This window comes from Sciurus vulgaris, assembly GCF_902686455.1.
Source record: "Sciurus vulgaris genome assembly, chromosome: 11".
Classification (NCBI taxonomy): Eukaryota; Metazoa; Chordata; class Mammalia; order Rodentia; family Sciuridae; genus Sciurus; species Sciurus vulgaris.
This window is the reverse complement of record NC_136472.1, coordinates 95871948-95890071: the sequence shown is the minus strand read 5'-3', so window position 1 is coordinate 95890071 and position 18124 is coordinate 95871948. Positions and strand designations below refer to the sequence as shown.

At 33.2% G+C, this 18124-nt stretch overlaps 1 protein-coding gene across 1 annotated transcript in view; it reads right to left on the bottom strand.

Moving 5' to 3' along the window:
* CNTN5 (contactin 5) overlaps window positions 1–18124 on the bottom strand; it is a 1212510-nt gene that overhangs the window by 723241 nt on the left and 471145 nt on the right. The window contains exon 4 of the mRNA XM_079101923.1: window positions 14348–14472. Coding sequence (XP_078958049.1) covers window positions 14348–14402 — 55 coding nt within the window. The 5' untranslated portion in view covers window positions 14403–14472. The remainder of the gene's footprint in view (window positions 1–14347; window positions 14473–18124) is intronic.

Below are 18124 nucleotides of genomic sequence, written 5' to 3'. Positions count from 1 at the left end.
GAAATACAGGAATTGAAAGATCAATTCAATAAAGAGATTCTGAAAAGAAATCAAGCAGAAATCCTCAAGGTGAAGAAAACAATAAACCAAATTAAAGATTCAAGGGAAAGCATAACCAACAGATTAGACCACTTGGAAGACAGAGTTTCAGGCAATGAAGACAAAATATATAATCTTGAAAATAAAGTTGACTATAGAGAAAAGCTGTTAAGAGACCATAGGCAGAACTTCCAATAAATATGGAATAACATGTAAGCACAAAATTTAAGATTTATTTGGATAGATGAATGTACAGAGACACAAACCAAAGGAATTCACAATCTTTTCAATAAAATAATATCAGAAAATTTCTAAACCAAAAGGAAGAAATGAAAAAATCGAATACTGGAAGTTTAGTGGACCCCAAACATACAGAATTACAACAGACCTACACCAAAGCACATGATAAGGACAGAATTTTAAAGACTGCCAGAAAAAACACACATCACATTTATAGGGAAATCAATACAGATCTCAGCTTATTTCTCAACCCAGAACCTCAAAGCTAGGAGGTCTTGGAATAATGTATTATAAGCTCTGAAATAAAAAAAAATGGATGCTAAGCAAGAATACTATACCAAGCATAATTAAGCATCAGAATTGACAATGAAATAAAAACCTTTGATGATAAACAAACTTAAAGGAATTTACAACTAGAAAACCTGCTCCATAAAATATACTTAACAAAATATTTCATGAAGAAAAAATGAAAAATAAAAATGAAAACTGGCAAAGGGAGGAACTAAACTAGAAAAATAGTCAATCAAAGGAGAAGCAAATTCAAATTAAAAAACAAATAAATAAAAATGTCTGGGAATAAAATTCACATCTCAGTAACAACTTTGAATGTAAATGGTCTAACCTCATCAATCAAAAGACAAAGATTGGCAGTTTAGATTAAAATACAAGAGCCAACAACATGCTGTCTCCAAGAAACTCACCTCACAGGCAAAGACATCCACATACTGAAGGTTAAAAAAATGGGAAAAATCATATCACTCATATATATCTTGTAAAGAAATAGAGGTTTCTATCCACATATCAGATAAAGTGGACTTTGAGCTAAAATCAGTAATAATGGACCAAGAAAATAATTTCATTGTACTTAAGGGAAATATACATCAAGACATAACAACTGTAAATATTTCTACCCCAAACAACAGAGCATCTGCATACATCACACAAACACTTTTCAATTTCAAGAATCAAATAGACCACAGCACAATAGTAATGGGTGATTTTAACACACTCTCTCACCACTGAACAGATCCTCTAAATAAAAACTAAACAAAGAAACTATAGAACTTAATGATAAAATCAGACATATATAAGGTATTTCATCCATCAATGTTGTAATAAACTTTCTTCTTGCTAGCACACAGATCCCACTCTAAAATAGACCATATTTTAGGCCAAAAAACAAATCTTAGCAAATACAAAAAAAAAAAAAGAGATGATATCTTGCATTCTATCAGATCATAATGGAATGAAATTAGAAATCCATAACAAAATAAAAAGTAGAAAGTAGAAGCTACTCTAACACCTGGAAACTAAATAATACACTACTGAATGACCAATGGATAGCATAAGAAATCAGGGATGAAATAAAAAAAAAATACTTAGAGGTAAATGAGAATAGCAACATAACATATCAAAATCTCTGGGACTCTATGAAGGCAGTTCTAAGAGGGAAGTTCATTGCATTTAGCTCATTCGTTAAAAGAATAAAAAATCACCCTTCCAAAAAAAAAAAAAAACCTAACATAATATCTCAAAGCCCTAAAAAAATAAGAACAAATCAACACCAAAAGCAATAGAAGACAGGAAATAATTAAAATCAGAGCTGAAATCGATAAAATTGAAACAAAAGAAACAATTTAAAAAATTGACAAAACAAAAAGTGATTCCTTGAAAATATAAAAAAATTGATAAAACCTTAACCACACTAATGAAGAGAGAGAGAAAACTCAGATTACTAAAATTCATGATGAAAAAGGAACTATTATGACAAAACTACTGAAATACAGATAATAACCAGAACTATTTTGAAAATTTATACTCTAATGAAATAGAAAATCTTGAAGACATTGACAAATTTCTAGAGACATCTGACCTATTCAAATTGAACCAGGAAGACTTAGATAATTTAAACAGATAATTTTAAGCAAGGAAATTGAATATTCCATACATAAAAAGCTTACCAACAAAGAAAAGCTCAGAACCAGATGGATTCTCAGCCAAGTTCTACCAAACCTTCAGATAATATTTAAAACTAATTTTCCTCAAATTATTTCATGAATTAGTAAAGGATACCCTTCCAAACTCATTCTATGAAACTAGTATCCTGATTCCAAAACCAGACAAAGACACCTCAAGAAAAGAAAACTTCAGAACAATATCCCTGATGAATACAGATGCAAAAATTCTTAAGAGACTGGCAAATCACATGTGAAAATATATTTCAAAGATAGTGCACCAACATTCAAGTGTTGTTCATTCCAGAGATGCCAGGTTAGTTTAACATATGGAAATCAATAAACATAATTCATCACATTGTTGTACATAAAGACAAGAATTACATGATTATCTCAATAGATGCATAAAAAGCATTTGACAACATATAGAACCTCTTCATGTTCAAAACACTAGAAAAACTTGGGATAGTATGAACATACCTTAACATTGTAAAAACTGTATATGCTCAACCCAAGGCCAACATAATTCTAAATGGAGAAAAATTAAAGCATTCCCTCTAAAAACTGGAACAAGACAGAGACACCCTCTTTCACCACTTCTGTTCAACATCGTCCTTGAAACTCTAGCCAGAGCAATTAGATGGACAAAGAAATTAAAGTGATAAGAATAGGAAAAGAAGAACTCAACACTATCACTATTTGCTGAAACATGATTCTATATTTGGGAGACCCAAAAAACTACACTAGAAAACTTCTAGAACGAATAAAGAAATTCAACGAAGTGCAGGATATAAATTTAATACCCATAAATCAAATGCATTCCTAAATATCAGTGATGAATCAACTGAAAGAGAAATTAGGAAAACCATCTCATTCACAAGAACCTCAAAAAATATTTGGGAGTCAATCTAACAAAAGAGGTGAAAGACCTCTATATGAAAACTACAGAACTCTAAAGAAAGTAACTGAAGAACTTAGAAGATGGAAAGCTCTCTCATGTTCTTGCATAGGCAGAATTAACATCAAAATGGCCATATTTCCAAAAGCATTATACAGGCTTAATTCAATTCCTATTAGAATTCCAATGATGTTCTTCATAGAAGTGGAAAAAGCAGTCATGAAATTCATTTGGAAAAATAAGAGACTCAGAATAGCAAGTCCTCAGAAAGTAGTCCTCAGCAAGAAGTGTGAAGCAGGAGGCATCTCAATACCAGACCATAAATTATACCACAGAGCTATAGTAACAAAAATGGCATAGTACTGGCACCAAAACAGAAACAAAGACAAATGGAGCAGAATAGAAGACACAGAGACAAACCCACTTAAATATAATTATCTCATACTAGACATAGGTGCCAAAAACATACACTGGAAAAAAGACGGCCTCTTCAACAAATGGTGCTGGGAAAATTGGAAATCTCTATGTATCAAAATGAAATTAGACCTCTCTAACCCTGCCCAAAATTCAATCCAAAGTGAATCAAGGACCTAGGCATTAGACTAGAGACCCTGCACCTACTAGAAGAAAAAGTAGGTCCAAATATGCATCATGTCAGCTTAAGAACCAACTCCCTTAGTAAGATGACTAAATCACAAGAAGTAAAAACAAGAATCAACAAATGGGATGGAATCAAACTAAAAATCTTCTTCATAGCAAAGGAAACAATCAAGAATGGGAGAAAATCTTTATTACCTTCAACTCAGATAGAGCATTAATCTTCAGGACATAGGAAGAATTCAAAAAACTTCACACCAAAACACAAATAACCCAATCAATAAATGGGCAAAGGAACTGAACAGGCAATTCACAGAAGAAATATGAATGGTCAACAAATAACATGAAAATTTTCAACATCTCTAACAGTTAGAGAAATGCAAGTTAAAACTACACTGAGATTTCATCTTACTCCAGTCAGAATGGCAATTATCAGGAATACAAGCAATAATAATTGTTGGTGAGGATGTGGGGAGAAAGGTAAATTCATACATTGCTGGTGGGACTGCAACTTGGTGTAATGATGATGGAAAGCAGTATGGAGATTCCTCAGAAATCTTGGAATGGAACCACCATTTGATCAAGTTGTCCCACTCCTGAGTATATGCCCAACGAACTTAAAATCTGTATACTATAGTGACACAGCCACATCAATGTTCACAGCAGCTCAATTCACAATAACTGAACTATGGGAGCAGCCTGGGTGCCATTCAACAGATTAATGGCAAAGCAAATGTGGTATACATATACAGTGGAATATTACTCAGCCATAAAGAGAAATGAAATTATGGCAATTGTCAGGAAATGGATGGAACTGGAGAATATCATGCTAGGCAAAATAAGCCAATCCCAACAATCCAAAGGCCAAATGTTCTCTCTGACATGTGGATGCCAACTCACTTATAGGAGCAGTAGGGAGTAACAGAAGTACTTTGGTTTAGACAAAGGAGAATGGAGGGAAGTAAGATAGAATGGGAATAGGAAAAGTAGTATGATGAATCAGACATCACTTTCCTAGGTTCATATGTGAATACACAACCAATGTAATTCCTCATCACGTACAACCAAAAGAATGGGAGTTGTACTCCATGTATATATAATATGTCAAAATGCATTCTACTGTCTACTAAGAAAAACAAGTAAAATTAAAAAAAAAAATAGTTGTCAGAGCCAGGTGCAATAGCACATGCCTATAACCCAGTGGTTCAGGAGGCTGAGGCAGGAGGATTGCAAGTTCAAAGCCAACCCAATATTTTGTGAGGCCCTAACTGATTTATCAAGACCCTGTCTCAACAGAAAATATCAAAAGGGCTGGGGATCTTTCTCAGTGGTTAAGGGTCTCTGGATTCCATCTCTGGTAACCCCTAATCAAAAACAACAACAGAAAAAAAGAAAAAGAAAAAAGAGAAAAAAGAAGCAGCCAGACACATCTCAGGGACTTCATCACATGTGTGTAAAACTCTTGGGATTCCCATTGAATGGGCTCTCTGTGTCTCTATGTGTCTCTATCTAGAACCTTTAGAACCTTACCTATACCTCCAAGTTTAATTAAGTAAGTACCAATATAAAAAGTTAAAAAAGTAAAAAAAAAAAAATCATGAGACATTAAGCAAAACTTAAGGCGACACAAAACATAATAATAGGAAAAGAGATGGAAGTGCTAATCTTCGTGCATGCTAACAAGTCAAAAGCACCTTCAACTGTTCTTCACTCTCATAAAGCTGTTCCTATTGAAGGCAACAATATCATTATTACCAACCCAGACTACTGTGTGTAACCTAAACAAAAGTATATGTTTTCATGCTTCACCAATAAGGACCAATTTACATTTCACAGGAAGGATCTTACTTATTATAAATACTATTATGCCATCCTCCAAATGTTAAATACTTTTAAAGTAATTATAATTGCTAGCCACAGTTCAAAGGACTATGATGATTGATGAACCTATTGAATGGGATATTCTGCACAGCAGACGAGGTCAATTTAAATCTTTTACTTTTTTATGTTGTTCCTGTGAATATGGACCCTGAATGCAAAGCAACTTATAAAGAGCTAATATATGTCAGGAAAGTTGCTTTTATATTCAAAATACATAAAGTGTTGATAAAATTGTCTCCTCCCAATTGTTACCTCTGCACACAGAGAAAGATCCTTAAAGAATAATTTTGAAATAGAGCAACAATAGGGCTTTTTATGCAGTAGAGGTTAAAATGTTGATCCCCCCATGTATATATTCATAAACTGTCTATAGTAATTATGATTCCTCCCCAATGGCTTCATCTATCATATTTAAAAACTCAGCTCTTAGAAGTTAATTTTGATTGATTAAAAATAAATTTACTGATTTTTCAAAACTTTTGTAAGCTCACCTAATAAGTTCTGTCACAATTCTCTAACTGCTAATATATCTGAAATAAGAATACAGAGAAATAGTCATTCTTCTTTATTGTTTACTATGAACAGTTAGAATTGTTACTATTTACACATAACATATTCATAGAATGTTTTGGTCAATTTCTTGCTGCTGTGACTAAAAGACTGAAACAGAACAACTTTGAAGGAGAAAGTTTATTTGGGGGCTCACAGTTTCGGATGTCTCAATCCACAGACAGTGGGTTCCATTTCTCCGGGCTCAAGGTGAAGTCAAAACATCATGGCAGAAGAGTATAGTGGAGGGAAGCAGCTCACATGATGATCAGAAAGCAGAGAAAAAGTCCTCCACTTGCCAGATATAAACATATAATCTGAAGTCATGCCCCCCAACTCCCACCTCTTCTGGTCACACCCTACCTTTTTAGTTACCACTCAGTTAATTCCTATCAGAGGATTAATCACTGATTGGGTTAAGACTTTCAAAAACCAATCATTTCTCCTCTGAACTTTCTAGCATTGTCTCACACATGACCTCTTAGGAGTCAACTCACATCCAAACCATAGCACAGAAATACATAAATACGTGTGGAAACTACAAACAATTTTTTTTTTTTGTTATAGAGAGAGAAAACTCAAATCACTAGAATTCATGATAGAAAAGGAAAGATCATGACATACACCACTGAAATACATAACATAAGTAGAAGGTACTTTGAAAATCTATACTCCAACAAAATAGAAAATATCGAAGATGTTAAAAAAATTTTAGAGACATATGATCCTCCCAAAATGAATCTGGAGGACATACACAATTTAAACCGATCAATTTCAAGCACCGAAATAGAAGAAGTCATCAAAAGCCTACCAACCAAGAAAAACCCAGGACCAGATGGACTCTCAGCCAAATTCTACAAGATCTTTGAAGAAGAACTAATACCAATACTTCACAAAGTATTCCAGGAAATAGAAATGGAGGGAACCATTCCAAACTCCTTCTAGGAAGCTAGTATCACTCTGATACCAAAACCAGACAAAGATGCATCAAGGAAAGAAAACTTTAGACCAATATCCCTGATGAACATGGATGCAAAAATCCTTAACAAAATTCTGGCAAGTAGTATACAAAAACATATTTAAAAAGATAGTGCATCACTATTAAGTGGGCTTTATCCCTGGAATGCAAGTTTGGTTCAACATCCAGAAATCAATAAATGTAACTCATCACATCAATAGACTTAAAGAATCATATGATTATTTCAATAGATGCTGAGAAAGTGTTTGATAAAATACAGTACTCCTTCATGCAATGAGCTTTTGTAACTACTCTTTTCAAGCATTTGAACTTACTTTCCTACTCCTTGATTTAGGCTTTGGCCCATGGGATTTGTTTTGACCCAATAATACAGAGACAACTATGAAAGAGAGGCCTAAAAAGTGTTTGCAGATTGGGGTTTGTTCTTTCTCCTGCTGTACCTGGAAACCCTGCAACCAAAATTACCTTAAAGAGCCCAGGTTAGTCTGCTGGATGGTTAGCAATGTGACCAACCCACTCCTAAGGCACTTTGCTGTTAGGTATACCGAATTGCAGCAAGAAATCAAACAACTGCTCAAAAGTCAGTGGCCAAGGCAAACTTAGCTTCTGCCAGAAGGATGTGGTACAGAACCTGGCTAGCAAAGTGGGCCTGTGCAGGCAGTTTGCATGCTTGTATTCCTAAAGTAGTGCTGCCCTTTGCCCTGATTAGAGGAGCTCTGGATTACAATCTATGCAATTGGATCATTTTAAAATTGGGGCCTAGCACACACCTTTAATACCAGAAGCTCAGGAGGCTGAGTCAGGATTGCAAATTCAAAGTTAGCCTCAGCAACTTAGTAAACTTCTAGGCAACTTAGTGAGACCCTGTCTCTAAATAAAATGTAAGAAGGGCTAGGGATGTGTTTCAGTGGTTAAGTGCCACTGGGTTCAATTCTTGGTCCAAAATGAAAATAAAATAACATTGGGTGGGCAAAAAGAAGGGCTATAATTAAAATAATTAAAATGGCTACTGGACTTTCTGTTTTTCACTTTTGCTGACAAGGAGTCAATCACTAGTAGTGTGAGCCCCAATAAGGTCATACAATCCTACCTTGTCAAACCTCTCACAAATGTGTATGTTTCCTTCTTAGATGTAAATTTGTCTTACAAAAGAGTGACTTTGCAGAACTACTCCTGTATCTGCAATTTTTCAAAATAACCAGCTCAAAATATTTCAAGATGCCAAAAGGTGTATTTGGGGGTGGTATACGCTGGTGTCCTGCAGACATATTTTGGGGTGGAGTGTTCTGAGTTCCATCACTAATATGCTCATTTTATTCAAATTTCCTTAGTATAAATATAGTGTTCTTTTTTTTGTAATGGTGTCCTATCCAGATTCCACCTTATATATAGTTGTCATTTTTCCTAATATTTTTTATGTGATAGTTTCTCCGATTTTATTTTTTATGACATTGGAAGCTTTAAGGAATACTGGTCAGGTGTTTTGCAGTGCCCCTTAATTGGAATTTGTCTCCTCATATTTTTCTCATGGTTTGTCTGGGGTTATAGGTTTGGGGAAGGAAAACCACAGGGATTAGGTGTTATTCTCATTAAATTATATCAAGTGTAAATTTTATCAAATGATATCTCTACTCATGTTGACTTTGATTATCCCTGGCTGAGGCAGTGCTGACCAAGCTCCACCATGGTAAAATAGTCTTCTTATTCTCTTTTCTATTCTGTACACGTTGAAAAGTACTTTGAAAAGTTACTATGTAAAGTTCATCCTTAAGGAGGAAGCATCTACAAAAATTATTTGAAATTCATCTACATGGGGATTTGTCTGTTCTCCCAATTCATTTATTTATTCAGTATTTTATTTTCATCAGTATGAACTTGTGGGTATTTATTTTATTATTTAAGTTATAACAATACTTCTTTGTTTATTTTGCTGCTCAAATTATTCAAGTTTTGGCTAAGGGAACTCTTTGAGTTGATTACTGTGTCATACTGTCTTCACTATGCTTTTTATATTCTTTGCATTTGCTAGTTTATTTCAGCACTTCCTTTTTCTCTGGCACTGCAGGATATCATTTTATGATTTATTTCTTTCCTATCCCAGACTTAGAGTCATCATTTATTGACTAGCCCAGGCTCCTTTAGGCAGAAACAGGTGTTAGAAAGCAAGATCATAATACCTTGTGTGCTGGTTTCTGTTGGGATGCATTTCTTCTAAGCTTTCTCAACTGAACTTTTATATATAAGCATCTACATCTATCTTGATATGATCTATCTTTATATGAGTTTATGCTGATGTCTCCAACTCTAATTCATTACCATGTGGAAGATTCTAAGCTTTACCCTTGGCTTGAAATGTAACTGCCCAGTCCAACAGTGAGAAATCTGACCTCTACAATCTGCTAGCCCTTGGCTTAATTGTTCAATTCAAGAATACATTTATGTTGATTTCAGAAATGCTAAACAGTGGAAACAATATTATAAAATAGATAACCATACTTAAGTACAATATCTTTTGCCTTTAATTCATACTCATTTCAAATGTTCCTTAGCCTACATTCTCCTAACTCAAGGTTGTTCCATTCATTGGTAATATAGTTTGATTGACTGTCATACATTTTGCTTCAGGAACTCCTTATCTCCTAAATTATTTCTATCTAATTTGCACACATTAAGGTTCACCCTATGATATAAAGTTCTATATGGTTTTGATAAACGCGTAACATCATGCCTTTACCATTACTGAATTATACAGAGTAATTTCACCATCCCCAAAAAATGCCCTTTGCTCCATTTACTCATTAAATCACTCCTGAACCAGCCCCTGGCAATCACTGACTTACTTATTGGCTCTAATTTTCCCTTTTTAAAAAGTCATATAAATAGAATCATAGAATATGAAACCTATTCTGAGTAGCTTCTTTCAGTTAACAACATGCATAGGAATCATCCATGTGTTTATATGGTTTTTAATTCATTATTTTTATCACTTTAAAATCACTGAACAGTACTCCATTATTTGGATTTCACAGTTAGTTTAGGCAGTCATTTATTGAAGAACACCTTTGTTTCCAGTGTTCAATTATTATTAATAAAACTATTATAAATATTTATAGAGAGGTTTTTATTTGGACATGAATTTTTTTTGTTTTTTTCATTGACATATAATAATCGTAACTATGTTCAAATCAGTTAGATTTGCTTAGGAGTTAGAAATGCCTAGGAGCTCAATTGCTTCATTAGTTGAACTTTGGCTCAACTGTAAGAAATTGCCATTTTTAAAGTGACTACACCATTCTACATTCTCATCATCAATAAATGAGAGTTCCCATTGCTCCAGATTCTTATTAGCATTTGACATTGTTCCTATCCTTATTTTTTTGTTGTTATTGTCTTAGTCACTTAGATGTGTATGGTGGTATCTTGATTTACTTCTGGATCTATTTTGAATATAAGTCTTTAGGTTTTGTGAAAGTTGTCCACCCTTCATTATCCTCAGCATCCAGTTAAAAACATAGAATTATAATAGTTATTTTATATTTCTTAAGCACACCCAAAACAATTCATTTATTTAAAAATGGAATAAACAGCTGGGTGTGGTGGTGCATGATTGTGCATGATTGTACTCCCAGCAGCTTGTGAGGCTGAGGCAAGAGGATTGAGCATTCAAAGCCAGCCTCTGCAAAAGGAAGGTGCTAAGCAATTCTGTGAGACCCTGTCTCTAAATAAAATGCAAAAACAAAACAATAACAGCAAAAAAGATCTGGCTTATTAGTTGAGTGCCACTGTGTTCAATCCCAAGTCCCTCCCACCCCACCCCCTGCAAAAACAAAACAAAACGAAACAAAAAAGACGGAATAAATAAAGGAAATATAAGTAAATTCTCATATCTCTTCAATTAATTTTGCAGCAACCACATAAAATGTGCTCATGACCTAGAGCTTCATTACCCTCATTCCTGTAAATAGCCATCTACTGACTCCATGTGCCAAATAAGCCCACAATGTGATACTCACAACTTAAAGCAATGATTGAAAAAAAAAAAATCAAAGAATAAAATACCAAATTATAAAAGAGTAAAGTAAATATTAAATATAAGTATTGACCAAGTAATGGGAGCAGAGTAGGACCTCTGCTTCCAGAATAATATAATACAATAAAAGAATAAAGATGAGGAAAAGATTTTGAATATAATCATCATTGAAAACTGGTCCTTTCACATTGAATAGATTTTAATTTATACAGATGTCTTCAGAAGAGCTGAAATCAATCTGTTTAAAAAATAACTGGCATATTTGCTCCATATTAAATGCAGTATGATGACTAAAGATTAGATCCTGTGTAATAATTATAAATGTCTTTTGTTTTCCTCTTATCTTTCTGCTTTGCTATTACGTCTGAAATGCCACTTACCTCAAATCAACCTAATTATTGCTATCTTTCACAGTCTCATTTACTCCCTGGAAGAATAACAACTGTGTAGCTACATGAACTGGGAACCTGGCAATTACAGACCCCACTTTAGACCGAGTCTGCTTCTCTTTCCACAACCACAGTATAATACCTCTCTTGGAGGGATTGTTTATCTGGGAAAATAGTGTTGGGCCAGTACAAGAGAAAAAAAAAAAAAATAGGACTGTTACTAAGACTATTACCTTTTCTTTGTCTAGCATTTCAGATTTAGAAACAGAAACACTGGACAGCAGTTAAAGTGAAACAAAATATTGCATGGACATAGAACTAAAGCCAAACAAACAAAAACCTATCTGGTGTTTTTGTGAAGTTCAAACTGGGCTTTTTAAAATTTCATCTAGCAACCCTGCTTTTGTCCCCATCAGTTAGCTTATGATTTCAAATGGAGAATGACATCAAGAAGATAAGAGAGAAATAGAAAAAGATCATCAGATAGTAATACCGTGCACAAAGGAAAAACCTGAGATAGGACAAAATATCCGTAGATTCCTTTACTTCATTTTTTAAGTAATCACAATATTGATGAACTATAATTTTCATCTAACTTTCAATGTCTGAAATTACTCACCTTTTCATGTCACCACAGATGTATCTACCAACAATTTATTGAGGGTTCATTCTGTCTTTCACGTCACTTATTTACTTACCTTGGTTTATTGTAAGCACTGTGCGTGTTCAGCTTATAAAACTAATACAATAAATACATAATTATTTAGTTTGTTACTTTGTAATTATTTAATTTCTTAAAAACTGATCCTTTCAAGGGTGTGAATTACAGGCTTTTACATATCTTTTAGAGCATTTAAATATATTCATGCATGTTGTAGATGTGACAACTTATACAATTTGTGATTGCAATATTAAATTAACCTCTGTATTTAAAGAAATTCTTTTAGATTTCAAACAAGATTTTGGAGCATAATCTGATTGTAAGTTCTTTTGATTTTAGGGAAAACCACACATCACACATAGTTGAATTTACATTGGTAGTAAGTACTTCACAAATAGTAAACCCTTTGTAAAGGCCAAAGAATATCTGCTGTAAAATTAGAATGCTAAAAAATATGGTTCAAGTGATTCTGAAAGTAATTTATATACATTCTATCTGGGTTTGGTCTGCTGTGCTTTTTTTAGACAAACTGCAGTTTTCTTAATGACACACAATACAGGAAAAGTTAAGTTGCTAGAAGAATGTGTTTCAGTTTTTGAAACAAAAAAAAAGTCAATTTTGGTTCCATAGTAATATAATAAGATATAAATATTAATTCTATTTGTGGTCATCTATAAAATGCATGCTCTGTATCTTCATATGGCTATATACTCTATATTATACACACTTTCATGCATATATATGCTATGCATTATTGTACTCATATGTATGCATATGTTATATATGCATATTTATATTCAGTATTTGCAGAGTACTGAATTATCTTATATATATATATATATACCAGAGTAAATATCTTATTACTTTAAAAATTATGTTTAGTATACTTAAAACATTAAAAATATGCTTGAAGTAAAAGCAATCATTCATTCTAAAATTATAAATAATTACATTTTTTCAGAGACCCCCCCATCTTGTTACTTAAATTTTATTTACAATAAAGGCACTAAGTTAGATCAAATTAATCTATAATTATTATGTGAATAGTATCTAAATTTATAACCACAATTCAATTTCTTGACATTAAAAACAAATACGTTCTGCCATATTAATTGTTGTAATTATTATTACTACAAAGAACATAAACTGGGCTGTGGAGATAGCTCAGCTGGTAGAGTGCTTGCCTTGCAAGCATAAGGCCCTGAGTTCGATCCCCAGTACCGCAAAAAACAAAACAAAACAAAACAAAAAAAGAACATAAACTGCTTCTATTTTTTTTTTTTATTTTATGTATTTATTTTAGTTCCTAGGGATTGAACACAAGGGCACACTATACCACTGAACTATACCCCCAGTCGTTTTTATTTTTCATCTTAAGACAGGGTCTCAATAAGTTGCTTAGGGCATCATTAAGTTGCTGAAGGTGATCTCGAACTCGGCATCCTCCTGTCTATTTCCCAAACCTCTGGGATTACAGGTGTGTACCTCCACACCAGGCTCACTTTTGCCAAATAAAAGGTCTCACTATATATCTCAGATGCAGAGCAACAATATTGAACAAAAAAATATCTGGGACACTGAGACACTAAAGAAAAATTCATTGCTACAGGATCCTTTAAATATTATATATATGTATACCTGTATCTTTTTATAACATATATAAATATCTACTATATAAAAATATATTATACATATATAGTCATGATTCTGTATTTATATGGTGAAATTTAGCATTGTAATTATTATAATGTAATTTCTATAACTTGATATATATATATAAATATAGATATGTACACATATTCACAGAAAACCAAGTCTCCTGACAGCTAACAAGGTTGAGATTGTAAACAGAAGTCAATGAAGTACTTATGTTATTAGTATTTATATTTTTGTATTGTTTTATATTGTGCATTTTGATGTAATTATGTATTTTTATAATATATTTTATCATGTATGACTTTTTGCAGTGCTAACAGAAAGTTAAGAGTTGTTTGGCCTTTGTCTTGTTGAAACATATAAAAACCAATGTAAATTTAAACAAACACCAGAGGACATTTTGTAATTGAAGACTTGATATAATTCTGTTAATTGATACTTAGAAAATTAAATAAATTAGGCAGGTCTTTTACCTGAAAGACACCCGGTGACTGACAGAAACAGAATTAATGTCCAAGAGGAAGCCATCCTGGCTCACTGGAATCTTGTGTGTCCCAGCGTGTCTATCAGTGCTGATATTTCTTCATTAAAGATTACCCTGTTGTAATAGAGACAGTTTTCAAAAACAAGAAAATAAAAAAGCACACCAAGACAAAAATCTCCTAACATGATAAATAACTTACTGCTAAGATCAGATGTATATACATTTGAATATTTTGCAGTGACTGAACTGGGGATTGAACTCAAGGGTGTTCAACCCCTGAGCCACATCCCCAGTTCTATTTTGTATTTTATTTAGAGACAGGGTCTCACTGAGTTGCTTAGTGCTTTGCTTTTGCTGAGACTAGCTTTGAACTCATGATCCTCCTGCCTCAGCCTCCTGAACCCCTAAGATTACAGGTGTGCACCACCACGCCCAACTACACTTGAATATTGACAACAATAAAACAGCTTCTGTTAAAACTCAATTAATGCACAGCACAAAAATTTCGAAGAAGTGATAAAATTTCACTATCACATATATTTATGTAAGCTATTCCCTTACAGATAGTAAAAACATCATGTTCTAATGGGAATGATTTTTCCTCACAGTGAATGTATAATAGCCATATTTGTTATATTAGACAAATTATTGTACTAGAAAAATAGGTAGAGGAACCAGTTACATTAATATGTACTCCTCTGGTCTAGAACATAACTAATGATCAGTTAGCCAAGTGATTTTACACTTTGTGCCTGTAACTCATGGTGAACTCCACAGGGAATACTTCTCATTTAATTATTAATGTCAACTGCTTTTGTTTATAACTCCTGTGATTATCTGTACTTGTTAGAGTTCCCTACTTTGGTGAGTTATTTCTCTCAACATCTTTTGCTAGCCAGAACCTAAGGGAAATAAGGATTTTCATGAATATTTAATATCTTTGTTATTTTTATAACAATAACCAGTATAGCACATTAATATACTTAATTTCTTTTTTCCCTGAATGATAGAATAAGTATAAAAGAATATAAAATTCTAACACTGAACTTCATGTGAGAACTTGACAAACATATATTGGAAATTCCTGTCCTATGCAAGCAGCTTCAAATTTTTTGGGTTCCAGTTGTGATTTTCTTGGCCAAAGATGATTCAATTGAGAAATAATTGCACAGTGTGTATATGATTTTTATATAATAACTGCTTTCTTGGTGTGGCCCTTCCTTATTGATGTAGAGGTCCAGGTTATGTCTATCTTTAAGGAATATCTTAAAAATATACATAAGCATTCTTCCTCTTTTACAATTTAACATAATTATACCAAAGGAGGGAGTCTCTTATTAATTTTTCTACCTGAATAAAGTTAGTTCCATTTCATTGATATTTTAAAATATATGCCTTTGTAGTCTATTTAATTTCATGGATATGGATCACTGGTAGAGAAGAAAGTTAAAAGTTAATAATGGCTGATTTATTTTTAACCACTTTCCATCAAAAGAAACTTTTCACTGTTTATTTTTTGTACTGAATAAATATCAGAAACAAATACAATTTAAAGCATGAATATGACCTTATATCTAATTTTTACAGTTTAAAACATTTTTATTATTTATAAGCTATTCTTTTACCAGAAAAAAATAAAATAAAATTAACATATTTCACAGAGCAATTGAAGAAACTTGAATTTACTAGAACTATAATTATAAATCATGAGATTGGCACATTTGAATTAGCTAATTTTCACTCATAAGAAAACTGTCCTTTCTTGGATTGTGAGTCCTGTGAATGTACTTGAACTTGTTTGTTTAGCTTCTACTCATTCCTATGTCTCCCCAAATTGTTCTTCCTCTCTCTATTATCAGTTTTTCAGTATTCTGTTGTCTTAAACGCTTATCATCAAAAATACTAATGCTCCTGCAACTATGCATTGAGAATGTCCAAGAGAAAATCCACATACACGTGTACTTCTCTACATTCTCCAGACAGAGGGAAGCATAGCTGAGCGCCATCAGCAGGATGCCATAAGTATAATAGAGAAAGAGCTATGCAAAGAGAGCTGAATTCTGAAGATGGCAGAAGCTGGGAATAGTAGTGCAGGATCTTCAGCAAAATGGCAAGGCAGTTATTGGCCTTCTGGTGGCCTCATCACCAAAGGAGAGAGGGGAATCTTTGGAGGGGGTTCAGGCAAAGACTTTCTGGTAAGATGTCATGTGGGCTGTTTTGGAAGTTTTTATGTGTATACTCCAGACATGTTTTCCCTACTCTCAAATATAAATGTTGGTAGACTGAATTTTATTGCTAAAAATTCTATTTTATATTAAAAGCTATTTTAAGAAAATGTGTGTGTGTGTGTGTGTGTGTGTGTGTGTGTATTAATTCTCAAGTTCAATACTTGGTTCTTAAGGATTAAACACACAAAAATAATTGTTCTTAAGAAACAATTTGCTATAGCTTGGATCTCAAGTGCCCTCCAAAGGCCAATGGATTAAAGCTTAGCTGTCATCCTGTGGTGATACTGGGGAGTGGTGAGACCTCTAGCAGGTGGGGCCTAGAGGGAGGAAGCAGGACAGTGGGGGTGTGCCCTTCAAGGGGATAAGGGAATCTGACCCCTCTGCTCTCTCTTTGCTTCCTGACATACCAGGAGGTAAGCAGTTTGCTCCACCTAATGTGCTCCCTCTGCCATGATGTACTGCCTTATCACAGACCCAAAAGCAATGGGACAACTAACTATGGATTAAAACCTCAAAAATAATGAGCCAAAAAAAACATTTTCTTTCTTATAAGTTGATTATTTTAGAAATTTTGCCTAAGAGAAAGCTGACTTGTTCCTCTTAAGATAAATAAATCACATTATTTCTTCCTGTTTTTCTTTATTAATGCTCTCTTTGATTAAAGTAAAAAGTATATGTAACAATCTTTGAATCTCTGTATATATAAACATTTTATATACTTTCCTTCAAAACACATTTATCCGATGACTTTAAGAAAATTACTGTAACAAACTAACTAATAATGAAAGGTAATTTATCAAACATATTAAGTTCATACTAGATGCCAGATTAAATTATAATCAGTAAGTAAGTGTTACTAAGGTAAATCAGAATGATATACATTTAGAAATGCCTTAATGGAGATTAACAGGTAAATATTAAACTGTTCACAGACAGATTGAAAAGCCAGGAATACTAATTTGGAAACTACTAATCAGAAACATATTTTAAAAGGCCTCAAAGTTTTAAAAGAATTTGCTTCAGTGCTTAGAATATACACCCATTATCACCTGTGATATGTAAAGACCAGTGTATGAAATGACATAATATTTCTTTGCATTTCCCTGAATTATTGCAATTATTTGCAAGTAAAGTGCAATAAGTAATCATTGTACTAGGTTTCAGTCATAAATTATAAAGAACAAATGCATTGTGGGGTTGACTGCATGGACAAGCACTTAAAAACATCACATCTTAATAGGGTTAGTTATATGCAGTATAAAATAAATGAGGTGACAGTACATTGTCACTTGACTACAAGTTAGTTCTTCTCTTAAAGATGCATGTAAGAGACCTCTTTGCAATGGTATATGTGAACACAGAAAGAGGGGAGAGATGTTTATTATTGACCACTGACTTCTCCCCATTTCTACATGGCTTGATGCTAGGCTATTTTCACACAGCAGTCAGAATTATATTTTAAAACATAAATCAGACTATACCCTATTTCTGTGTTTTGTTCTGAGAATAAAATCCAAAATCCTTATATTGTTTACAGA